At 40.7% G+C, this 13,227-nt stretch overlaps 1 protein-coding gene across 3 annotated transcripts in view; it reads left to right on the top strand.

Annotated features, from left to right (window-relative positions):
* Positions 1-3,995: 3,995 nt before the first annotated feature.
* LOC122552701 (regulator of G protein signaling 7) overlaps positions 3,996-13,227 on the top strand; it is a 460,227-nt gene continuing 450,995 nt past the window's right edge. For 2 of the 3 annotated variants that reach the window (XM_043695581.2, XM_043695584.2), the window contains exons 1-2: positions 3,996-4,246; positions 5,018-5,144. In XM_043695581.2, the coding sequence (XP_043551516.1) occupies positions 5,061-5,144 (84 nt within the window). In that variant the 5' untranslated portion in view covers positions 3,996-4,246; positions 5,018-5,060. The remainder of the gene's footprint in view (positions 4,247-5,017; positions 5,145-13,227) is intronic. The other variant, XM_043695583.2, reaches the window with a different exon arrangement.

The following is a 13,227-nucleotide window of genomic DNA, read 5'->3' as shown; positions in this document are numbered from 1 at the left end:
TCGAATTGTCAATCGTTGGAAAACCCATTTGGTTCACTAATGTCCTTTCGGGAAGAAAACTGGTCTGACCTACATGTGATTGCAGACTTATAGCAATGTGGTAGGGCAATTAGGGATGGGCAATAAATTCAGGCCTAGCCAGGAACAGCCTCATTCTATGGATGAATAAAGAAAATCCTTGTGGAAGCATTCAGTGCAGGAGACCTCTTCAAAGAATGACAAAGTATTCAAGATCTGATAAGATCTCTGCTACAACAGAGGAAATGTTCAGCTCCAAGATAGAGGCACAAGCTGCATTGTGAGGCAATAGTTTGCAGGACAATTCAGCCAGTGAGTGAGTAGCAACTGTATGAGTCAAAGCTGAAAATTCCTGTTGCAAAGTGGAGTCTTTAAATAGCACAGCATTTGAGGCTGAAAGGGTAAGAATTTTAAAAACGAGTTGCTGATCAGATTGGGTGTTGCCTTCATAGCACACAGGTACTATCATGCATGGATTGAAAAAATGCAGAACTAACAGCACCAAGATGGAGCTGCATAACCAGGAGTGGAGAGACAGGAAAATCTTGAGCCAACCATTAAGAACAGATAAGTGTTAGGCAATTCAAAGAAATAGCAATTATGGACTAAAGTGGAGATTTTTGGGAGATCCTGTTATAGCCGGGAAAGGTGAGAAGTCCTTTTTTAAAGCTGCGAAAGACAAGAAAACCTCCACTGCAATGCAAAGGTATGGGATAATGTTCAAAAAGCAAGAAAGAAAATGGAAGACTACAAGATCCTATAGGAATCCATACATTATTTCATTAATTATTTCTACAGAACAGTGGAGAGATGCAACTACGGTGAATTACAATCAGAATTCATAAGACATTGAATTGTGGTAGGCATTACTGATGTTTATGACTGATGATGATTATAGATTTATGATATTCAAAGAAGACTTGACTCACCTAAAGGCAAGTCACATGTTGAGTGAAGCAGAGGTCTGTAAGTAAACGATCAATCCTAAGAAATCAAACTTGACACAGAGACTCTTTGGAAATCATTCAATTTTTAAGATACCAAATCATAAAATAGGTACATGATAAATCAATGCAACAGGTAGGACAGACACCAAACACTAAAAATATTTGCTAATTACATGTAGAAAAGAAACCACACAGGTATGAACTGCATCCAATTGTTGAAACTGAATGCTTTTATTGTAAAACATAGGAAGCTTTTGAAAAATGTGTCAAAGCAGGATATAGCCACAGAAAATGACAAGACCAATGAAATACCCACACAAAGTGGTAGGTGAGGTAGAACAGTCTCCGGCAGAAGTCAAAACTAAATGTTTTTCCAATTAAATCAGTCACCCAGACCAAATATTCTAGCAAGCAGACATTTATGACAATAGACAACTCATAAATTTCAAGTTAGGCATGAGAGAAAGTATTATCTGATTGTGAGCCTTGGTTGATGAACATTGTTTACAGAACTTCAACTATAGGGTCTAGGGAGAACTATATTCAATGTTAAAGGTATGCTATAAGCACCTCTCCAATGTAGAAAGCACCAAATTCTAGAAAACCTGTATGTACCTCATTACAAGGAATTCTAAATTGACCTCAATTTTATTTGAAAGCTAAAAGGGGTTAATCAACAAAAGAAAGGAAACCAAACAAAGAAGCAACAACTGAGCAGAATACCCCACTCAAGACAATTCAGGTAGCTGCATCTGAGTTGAGTCAGATTGCAATGTCAAAAAGTGAACAACCAATTATAATGAATCCAAGTCACACATTAGATGCTGAGTTGACTAAGAAAGCTCAGGTTCAAGTCGAATATCTTCCAAAGAAGAATCCTGAACAACCATAATGGATATTCCAGCAAGCCAAAAGTAACAGTCAAGCAACACAACTTAGGAAGTGAATAGATTGATTTTACTAATGGTTGAGTCATCCTGGGCAAATAAGAAAATCAAAACGAATGAACAGGATGAAGTGGAAAGTTTATCTACTTCAGTACGTCTGGATTGAGAACAAAGATCCACGGACATAAATTAAAGGTGTGGTGCATGCAACTCCATGGAAGGCACAACTAAGAAGAGACAAGAAATATCTAAAATTCAAGATAACCTGTATACCAAAGAACAAGTGAGCCTTCTCTACCAGGGCTGATGACCACAATGGAAGAAATACAACAGATTAAAAACTTTCTAGTTCAGGAAAGAACCTTGGATCACAGACCACTCTTGCAAATCTAAACAGAACACATTAAGGGAATAGTGTAACCTCCAAATTGCCTCAGTTTGCAAGTCAAAAACTTACTATTGCTGATGGGGTGCTGCTAAAAGTAATAATGTAAACAAATATATAACAATAATAGCTATAATAAAAAAAATTGTTGGAAATGTTGCTTATGGTCTGAAAGGGTTAATACTTGATTAATGCAATCAGCAGCACCAACAATGATGATATCACGAGGATTTGGTGGAAAATGAGAGTAGGATCTCATCAGAGACAGGTCTTTATACTGACATGCGGCCTATTCTTACAACCTGTAAATAGTTATAGAGATGTAATAAACTACACCTTGTTTACTCAACAGGAGTCTATTTGTTAGATGCGCTGGATTACCCTCAGACACACTGGACCACGTAAGCACCTAAAGAATCAATTTCGAATAATACATTTAAAATATAGAACATACAATAGCAATGCACACATGTATTAAGTTAGTTTATTTAATACACCCCCGTTTATTTAAAATGTACTATCTCATTACTGATTTCTCCATACAACGTCATGTCCACTTATTCTATTCCTCTGAAGCTAAATAACTATTTAGACCATAAGACCATAAGATATAGGAGTGGAAGTAAGGCCATGCGGCCCATCGAGTCCACTCCGCCATTCAATCATGGCTGATGGGCATTTCAACTCCACTTACCCGCATTCTCCCCGTAGCCCTTAATTCCTTGTGACATCAAGAATTTATTAATCTCTGCCTTGAAGACATTTAGCGTCCTAGCCTCCACTGCACTCCACGGCAATGAATTCGACAGGCCCACCACTCTCTGGCTGAAGAAATTTCTCCGCATTTCTGTTCTGAATTTACCCCCTCTAATTCTAAGGCTGTGTCCACAGGTCCTAGTCTCCTCGCCTAACGGAAACAATTTCCTCTCTGAGCCATGTATTATCTTGTAAGTTTCTATTAGATCTTCCCTTAATCTTCTAAACTCCAATGAATGCAATCCCAGGATCCTCAGCCGTTCCTCAAATGTTAGACCTACCATTCCAGGGATCATCCGTGTGAATCTCCGCTGGACACGCTCCAGTGCCAGTATGTCCCTCCTGAGGTGTGGGGCCCAAAACTGGACACAGTACTCCAAATGGGGCTAACCAGAGCTTTAACCTTGCTGCCATCTCGCTATTTTATGCGAATATGATATTATCCTGTCTATTTGTTTAATATAACGCCTCTACCATTCTAATTTCCATTACAGCTTAGGGGAGACTGAGAGCCTCTGGGGTGACTTTGAACAATTCGATCAGCCGGACTGCGAGTGAGTCTGTCCGCATACAGAACATAGAATTGTGAGGCAAGTTTCAGTTCCACAATCTCCAACACCAGCCCCGCCACACTTGGCGATCAAGGCCCCGTTGTCACACTTTGCAAGACCATTCTCCACGCCGCTGCACTCATAGTGATCAGAAATCTCCTCTCCCCTCCCAATTACCTGCTTCAACAGTACCGCCCGCCCCTCTCCCCCTACCCCAGCTGGAAGTGTGCCCATTTGTAGTTCACAAGAGTTGGCCAGCTCACTGTTGGCAGCTTCAAGGCGTGCTACACCGCTGGGAGGCCCGGGGTGAAAGAAACTCCAGCCCACCATCATCACTTCCGCAGCTCTGTTACAGGGGAGGCTGGACCATAGCTGCCGCCGAGCCCCAGTCCCTGGAGCGGGAGCGTGCGAGCGACCGAGTGCGCGCCACCCCTTCCATCTCCCAGGAACGCGCGAAGGGAGCGAGGAGCGCGCTCTCGTGTTGCAACACATTTCCCAGGAACAAGGTTGAAAGGCACAGACACAGAGAGAGAGGTATAGTTGGGGGGGGGGGGAAGCAAGAAGAAAAAAGCCGCGAGTCAGTGGTAAACCATCCGCAAGCCCTTTCAATGAATCATCTGAGGCCGGGATCTGGAGCGGACAGGAACATTACAGAATTAAGGAGGCTTTTGCTCTTGGCGTGTGCCGTACGCCGGGCTTGAGGTAAATCACGGTACAAGCTCGTCGTTAGTTTTTGTTGTATTTTATAGGGGAAAAAAAAAGAATCTTTCAATAGATAGCAAGAGGTGAGGGATGTTGGAGAGAAGGAGAAGCAAAGCCTTCAGCAATGAGGTGCGGTACTGTAGTTAGCATCATTTATCCCACCCGCCTCAGTGCTTCCACAGCCGCCACTGTGGCCGGCCCTGGTCGCTGTCCGTGGTGCTGAACCTGTTTCAAGGCTCGGGCTGGTCGCGCTTTCCCGTCCGCCACTCTTGTTCATCCTTTACCCGTTGCTGCATCTGAATGCACAGCAGAAGCTGCATGCAAACCATTTGATAACATGAGATTTCATTCGGAGGAGACTCCAGTGCATGCACTCGCATAACGGTACAGCGCGGGGAACGTGCACTGAATGAACACTTGCAGTGCATCCCCGGTCACATTTTGTTTTGCAATCTTGCTCGCATTTTTATACATTTTATTGAGAACTGCTTGCACGCCTCGGATGGTTTGTCATCTTGCGTTTCCCATTTCTGCTATGCCTTATCGTAGGCATAACTCAGGGCAAAGATCGCATGTGCTTTTGTGATGGGTTTACCTTCCAAATCCGCGGTCATAAAATCATAAAGGGGTTTAGAGTCGAAGTTTATATGAAGTGCTGCCTGCACCCCTCCTCCCTCTTGCGTTGGTATACGTACATTGCCCTCTGCTGCTACTTCATTTATTATACTAATGTGGCGCCTGACTTTAGTTTCATCTCATTTTCTTGTTTAGTTAAAAATCGGGAATCCGACAGCGGCTCAACACAGACCTTGCGATGGCTCAAGGAAATAGTTATGGGCAGAACGCCAGTAACAACGGTATGGCAGACGAATCGCCGAACATGCTAGTATATAGAAAGGTAGGCAAGTCAGTGGGGAAATGCATATAACTTGTGGCGGAAGATGCGGCAGCTTCTTAAAGCTACGACGTGCAGCACGTTGTTCGGAACCGATGATATTTTGTGGTGTGTCTTGCCTATCACTCTGGCTGTGGTTGGGAAGAATAAAATAGTCATTGAGCTGGATGTAATACATAGAATCCCTACAGCTTGGAAACAGGCCCTTCGGCCCAACAAGTCCACAATTAGGTTCCCCTGTTCCCGACGTGTCCCAACACGCTTGGAGCTCGGGGCGGTGGGGAGGTTTAAGCTAACCATTGATTGTTGAATGGACATGCTGGGCAGCCGGAGAGCGCTTTCTTTCAGAGAGTATTTTAGGTGTGTGTGTGTGTTGTGTCTGAACGCTGCTGGAGCTTGGGGTTTGTCAGCATTGGGTCTCAGTCCTGAAGCTGGCCTTACGGACATAATAGACCGATTTAAGGTGACGGCACGAGAGTGACAGGTGACTGCAAAGCAAATCTGAGCCAGAGTGGGTACATATCCTAACCTCGCCACATGCTCACAAACAGTGGGCTGCAGCTAGCACTGTGTGAACTCGCAAGAAAGATGAGTTTGTATTAATCCGGTTGTCCTCATGAATCACACGCATTTTTAGAGCATTTTTTGCCCAACTACTTATGCTGTAGATTGTGGGGATGAATTAAATATCCACTTTATCATTGGCATGGGTCGAAAATATCTATCCAGGTATTTACAGTAACAAAATCATACATATTCAGCAGCATACGTTTTTATTGATGTTTATTTTTTTAAAAAAATGAGTTTGAGTTTGTACCAGCTGAGGGAAATACTTTGCAGATGGGGCAACATGAACTGAGATATACAGTCTTGACAATAGACCATAAGACTTTCAACATATGAACAGAAATTAGGCTATTTGGCCCACCAAGTCTGCTCTGCCATTCAATCGTGGCTGATGGGTTTTTCAACCCAATTTTCCTGCTTTCTCTCCATAACCCTTGATCCCCTTGGCAATCAAGAACTTATCGATCTCTGTTTTAAATATACTCAATGAACTGGCCTCCACAGCCTTCTGTGGCAATGAATTGCATGGTTTTACCACTCTCTGGCTAAAAAGGTTTTTCCTCATCTCCATTCTAAAAGGTCTTCCCTTTACTCTAAGGCTGAGCCCTCGGGTCCTTGTCTTTCCTGCCTATGGAAACATCTTCCCAATGTCCACTCTATCCAAGCCATATTCAGTCTTCTGTAAGTTTCAGTCAGATCCCCCTCATCCCCCTAAACTCCATCAGGTATAGTCCCAGAGTCCTCAAATGGTCCTCATATGTTAAGCCTTTCATTCCTGGGATCATTCTTGTGAATCTCCTCTGGACCTGCTCCAGGGCCAATACACCCTTCCTGAGGAATGGCACCCTAAATTTATCACAATACTCTGAATGTGATAAAACCTCAGAGGCTTTATAAAACCTCAGAAGTGCATCCCTGCTTTTATGTTCTCATCCTCTCAAGATGAATGACAACATTGTATTTGTCTCCCTAACTACTGACTCAACCTGCAAGTTTACCTTAAGAGAAACCTGGACTAGGACTCCCAAGTCCCCTTGTACTTCAGATTTCTGAATGTTCTCCCCATTTAGAAAATAGTCTTCATCTCTATTCTTCCTTCCAAAGTGCATGATCTCATACTTTCCCACATTGTATTTCATCTACCACTTCTTTGCCAAGTCTCCTAACCTGTCTAAATCTTTCTTCAGCCTCTTCACTGCCTCAATACTACCTGTCCCTCCACTATCTTTGTATCATCTGCAAACTTAGCCAGAATCATTCAGTTCCTTCATCTGACTCTTGCTGTAACAGTGGAGGTAGTCTTCCCAGGGCCACAGACATCACCTGTCGAAAATTATACAAAATTGAGCTGGAAAATGCGTGTAGATGAGAGGAACCAGTTCAGTGCAGATGTGGAAAGACATTCAATAGTAAACACAACTGTTATGTACCTCTTTGCTTTGCCTTAAAAAGTGAATTTGTGGTTTATTCTCTTCCCTTTGCATTGAACGCTTCAGTGGGGAAATGTTGGATTTGTAACTGAGGGAATGTCACCTCTTGAACTGCAACATGAATCCCATTTCCATGTCAACATTTAAAGCTAGTGTTTTTGCCTTATATGCAGGGATGCTAACTACAGAGTCAAAGACTTGCTGAGATTTATTGCTACACATTTTGCATTGTTTTTACAGAGTAAATAAAAGTATAGCTATGGTTACTATTCTAAGAACTTAAAAGAGCATTGCTCTGTATAATTTGCATTCGTAGTGTTCCTGATTTAAGAAATGATTGTTTGTACTAATGATTCACTCGTGAAAAATACAGAATGGAATTTCCCAAGATTAGTCAGTAAAATAAAGCTCAATATCATTGCTCACAATATCAGGTGACTCACTTGCAGATGACTGTCTGTCAATGACTGGCATGAAATCCTTGTTGACAAAAATAGAGAACATTAAGATGAATGTTTTCTTCTTCTGTTAAGATATTATTCATAACAGAACTGCATGACTGTCAAACAAAAAAATGATGCACTCCTGCAATATTCCTCTTAATGATTTTGAGAAACATAATATCATTCGTGGGAATAGTAAATAAGTAAACTGTAGAACAAAATAATGCTTTTACACTTTGTGAAAAACTGCTTAACTTGTGTAAATGACTAACATTAACCTAGCTGTGATATGCACTAAACTGCATTGTTTACAATTGAATAAAATATTTGGAAAGCCCACCTCACAGTCAGGCCATGGAGGTCCCAGTAGATGGCAGCATGGAGATGAAATACAAATAAATGAATTTCCATGAGTGACAATTGACCAAATACTGTACTTCTTTCAAAGTAAAAATGGTCATATATGGGATGCATATGTGTTTGAACTTTCAATTTTTATACACCAGTAAACAATATGATGAGTAACATTGTTTGCAATTCCTAAATTGCAATTTCATACATATACACAGTGTAGGGTGAACTTAATATATCAGAATTGAAACTTCAAATTTACTTGCAGATTCTTGTAGATCTGGGTGCAGTGGAGATAGAAAGTAGTACTCAGGTTAACCATGAGATATTTTCAATATAACTTTATTTTGTTATGTAATCAAATGAAACCATAAATAACTGGGACTATGGGAGTCAATGAGAATTTCAAGCTGTACCTAGAAGACTATTTTTCAACATTGTGCAATACCTCACATAGTACAGGGGGTATGTAGTAACTTACACATTTTTTTCTGTTAGGACTTAGATCATAATAAAGCTCTTCCAATTTTCGTTCTTTCTTTGAAGATGTTGATACATACTAATTTCCAGGAGTATTCAAATGGAGAAATGTATCAACTAACCTTGAGATATAGAAGAAATGCTTTAAATATTTTTTGTTTTAATTTATTTGTGGGATGAGGGCATTGCTGGCTTAGCCAGTATTTATTGTCCATCCCCTATGTGTACAGAGAGCAGTTAAGAGTCAATCACATCGTTGTCTGGAGTCACATGTAAGCTTGATCAAGTAAGCTTGGTAGGTTCCTTCCCAAAAGGGCACTAGTGAACCTGATTTTTGTTTTCAATGGTTTCACAACTATTATTAGACTCTTAACACTAGATTTTTATTGAATTCAAATTCTACCATAACTGGATTTGAACCCAGCATTGCCTTAGTTTCTGGATTAATAGCCCAACAAAAATACCGCAAGGCCATCACATCTCCCCTAACTGTGTAATTGGAGTTTGTAGTTAAATTGAACTCTAGGAAGAGGAAAAGCCAAGGATAATTAAACTGTAAGTGCTTAAATAAACAAAGTATGCCTTACAAGAATAGAAATCAAGTTGCAAAAACCACAGTTATAAAGATGACCTGTTAACAGAGGTAGAAAAATTATCCTTCTTTCCATAGATTTTTGTGAAACTCCCTTGTTAGCAAAGAGCTGAGAAGGTAGGCTGTAAACAAGTGATTTGGTATGTCTAAGTGCTGCAGTTCATTCAGAGGAGATCAATTATCTCCTCTGTATAAGGCTGTATAAGATGATTGACATCAAAAAGGCTGAAATCTCCAACTTCATGTCGTATGCTGATTGTTCAGTAGAACTGATATGATTTCTTTGAAAGTCAAGGATATATAAGATACTATTTCTGACACTAAGTTCATCAGTCTTTAGTTTTCAGTTGTTGCTCCTTAGTTCTTAATTTAGTGACTGTCATTTTCATATTTCTGAAAGCAGAGTTTGTAGTAGAAACCATGGGAGCTTTAGTCTTGCATATGCAGTAGAGTTCTTATAAAATTAAAGTACATCTCCATTTGAGAGGAAATGGTTGCAAAACTTATACTAACTAGTTAGAGGCAGAAAGAAGTGTGCTCTTTAAGTGTACAAGTTCCTCTGAGAAGGCACCAATATGGATGACTGTTATAGCTTTCTGTAAGGTCCCACAAAACCACTCAGCTCAAATTGCTACAACAAAACAATTACAAGAGTAAAACTGGACACATCTTCAACCTTGGCTTTGGATTTGGAAAAGGCATGGTTTCCCCAAATTATCTTGAAAAGTCCTCCTTATTAACATGTGACAAAATCCTCAATCAGTGAAGCCATAGCTTGACATAGCCATAATCATAAAATAATTCCACTCACACAATTCCTCAGACCTCTCCACCACCAATGACAAGCAAATGCTATCCCACCAGCAAGTTAAACCCACCAGAGCTGACAACAGATTGGTCCAGTCATGAAGGAGTGACCTGGGAGTCTTCAACAGTACTTCTGGAGACCATGAAGTTGCATGGCATTTGGTCAAATGTAAACAAGGAAACATCCTGCTGATTATTACTTACTTCCTTTTCTCAAGTTAATGGATCAGTACTTCTCCATTTTGAACATCACTTGGAAGAAAACTGAGGTGGTACCGTGGGTGCAGAACATCAAAGTCTGTCATGAAGAATAGCTTGGCAGTGCCACTCTTATTTAGCTGTCCATGTCCTAAAGGGTATAGCTGTCAGATTGCGCCTGTAGCAAGTGGCAAGCAAACCAACCCACTAGACCTCACCCTCACAAATCTGTTTGTCATAAGTGTACCTGCCCAATCAATGTTGCAGTGCAAAGACCTTGAGAAGATGAAGTTCCATCTTCTTACTGAGGGCACTGGCCATCATGTTTTATGGCATGACCACTTTGGAAAATGGATACATTCAGAACAAATTTAGCAGTACAACATTGGACAACTATGAGAGACATAGTGGACCATCAGCAATAGTAGAAATGTCTTGCAAACAAGCCAGGGGATCAAACCTGGCTTGTTGAGGAATGCAGGAGAGTAGCCAGGAGCTTCATTAGGATAACTAGATATTAGATGCCAATTTGGTGAAGCTACAACACAAGTCCACATTCTAAGCAGCAGAAGCAGTATGTTTCAGATAGAGCTAAGCAATTCCACAATCAATGGATCAGAGCCTAAATTGCAATTCTGTCACTGCCAATTTCAAGTAGTTGTGAAAACTTAAATAACTGGTAGGTTGAGTAGGCTGTATTAAAATTCCCATCCTCAGTGGTAGTAGAGTCTAACTCATGAATGCAGAATGCATAGTTGAATGTTTGCAAAAAACAGTTTTTCTGGAAATGCTTACTAGATAAATCCATATTGGCTAACTCCTAAAGATGAAGTCTGTCTCCACAATTTATAAAGAAACAGGTGGGAGCACTGGATACACAAAGCTATGGGCCCCAACATTTTGGCTGCAGTATTGGAGGTTTGTGTTCCAGAATAAGCTGCATCACTAACCATTCTCTTCCTGTGTTTTTATGGTTCTGGTATGCATCCAGAAAAGTGGAAAATTATTCAGCTATGTCTTGCTGATGGAAAGCAGGACATATCCAGTCTAGTCAGTTCTTTCCATTAGTACACTTCTTATCAATAGCAAACTGATACCAGCTTTCGTTGATGTGCTATCAATCAACATTTATTCACTAATCATCTACTCACTGATGCTTAGTTGAATTCCATCAGGTCCATTCAGCTCCTGACCTCATTTCACCCTTTGGTCTAAGCATGAACAAAGAGCTAAATTGTAGAGGTGAAGTGGGAGTGACTAACCTTGACTTCATAACAGCATTTAACTGAGTGTGGTCTCCAGAAACCTTAGTGAAATGGGAAATACTTGGGAACGTCTCCACGAGCATGATGAAAAATGATTTAAGTTGTTGGAAACAAATTATCTCAGTCCCAGGATGTTGCTGAAGTGTCCTTGGGCCAGCCATTTTTAGCTGTTTCATTGGTGTCCTTGTTTCCATCAAAAGCTCAGAAGTGAGGAAACCTCCTGCACAATGTTACTTTTATTCACATCATCTTAGATAATGAAGAGGTCAAATAGGCTTGTAGCATGACCCTGATTCAGGTTTGTGCTGATAGGTGATGGAAACCTTTATGCTACACGAGTGCCAAACAAAGACTATCTCTAACAAGAGGAAGTCCAACTTCTTTTTGACACTCATGGGAAGTTTAAACATTAGGTGTCTTCAAAATTCATCGAATCATAGAATCCCTACAGTGTGGAAACGGGCCATTTGGCCCATCAAGTCCACAATGATAAACTTCTGGAGTCATCATTGAGCAAAAACTTAATTGTGGTTAAAGGACAGATACTGGGCATGCTGTTGCCAGTGGCTCACCTTCTGGCATTCTGAAGCTTCATTCCAGCTACAAGGCAAAAGTCTCACAAATGCGAAGTGAGAAACAAAAAACTTTTTTGCACAACAAGTAAAGTTTGGAATGCACTGGCTGAAAGCAAGTAGTGAAGGCAGGTTCAGCTGAAGCATTCAAGAGGGCATCATATGTTTGTTTGAGTAGAGACAATGTCCAGGGTTACAGGGTTGCAGGAGAATGGCACAAAGTCATAATGCTCATTCAGAGAGCTTGTGCAACCACAATAGGCTGAATAGCCTCTGTCTACATTGCAACAATTCTGTGGTTCTTTGAAGTCAGATTTGTAATGGATTAATTTCCAATTGACTGTATGAGTATAGATCCAAGAACTCTGCACCATTCAGAACAAAGCAGCTCAGTTGAATGCTACCCATCCATGACCTTAACCATTTGCTGTCTCAACCACCAATGGAAAATTAACCACCCGGAATACGCACTGCAGCAACCTACCTAGATTTCTTCAAAACAACCTCCCAAACCAGTAGCCTCTATCATCTAGGAGAACAAGGACAGCGGATACTTGCTGACACCACCACTTACAGAGTTCCCTCAAGGACACACGTCAACCTGACTTGGAACTATGGAGTCCCTTTGGCAAGGTGTCACAATTCTGGCATCCACTGGCTAGCAATGCTGTGGGTGGACCCAGATCACAAGACAGCACCAGTTTGAGCAGGCAGCTCATCACCATTTTCTCGAAGGCAGTTAAGAATGTACGTTGACTTTGCTAGCAACACCCACACCTGTGAATGAAAAAGCAAAAAAATCACCGAGTCCAGATACAGTAACAGGAAGGTGAATTTACCCAGGAGAAGCAGATATCATGTCTATAAGTTGAGATTACTGATGCTGCATTTTGGAAGGATAACACAATTCTTCGAGATATAGACAAGACAATCAGTTCACTCACACCAGTTCCTAAGGAGGATGTTTTCTCAGTGTAAGTATAAAAAAATTATATTTTGTGGACAGGCAGTATAATTCTGTTAACTTGTTTTTGATTTGAGGAATCTAGTCCAAAATTAATTTATCCACATTACATCAAATGCAGCTATCAACTTCAGTTGTATGTTATAGTTCGCAAGGATTAGTGCTGAAATACATATGAACTGTTGTTGTAGCATTTACTACTTATTTCATTTACTAAGTCTGTGCTAACACTTTGCTTACTCAATAGTTAAGTGCTACCATCTGGGATTCTAAAAATAATCATTGTTAACCTATCATTTTTTTGTCTGATTTACTTCTTGATAGTTTCAGGATCAGGTTATTTCATTCAGTAGCTTGTATTGATCCTGATTGGAGGTCAGCAGAGTAAATGCTAATGATATCTGACTTGACTGATAT

The sequence above is a fragment of the Chiloscyllium plagiosum genome, unplaced genomic scaffold, assembly GCF_037043375.1.
Source record: "Chiloscyllium plagiosum isolate Xiang-an unplaced genomic scaffold, Cpla_swu_hap1 HiC_scaffold_10, whole genome shotgun sequence".
Classification (NCBI taxonomy): Eukaryota; Metazoa; Chordata; class Chondrichthyes; order Orectolobiformes; family Hemiscylliidae; genus Chiloscyllium; species Chiloscyllium plagiosum.
Note: the sequence above shows the minus strand (reverse complement) of the source record. Positions and strands in the feature narration are given on the sequence as shown.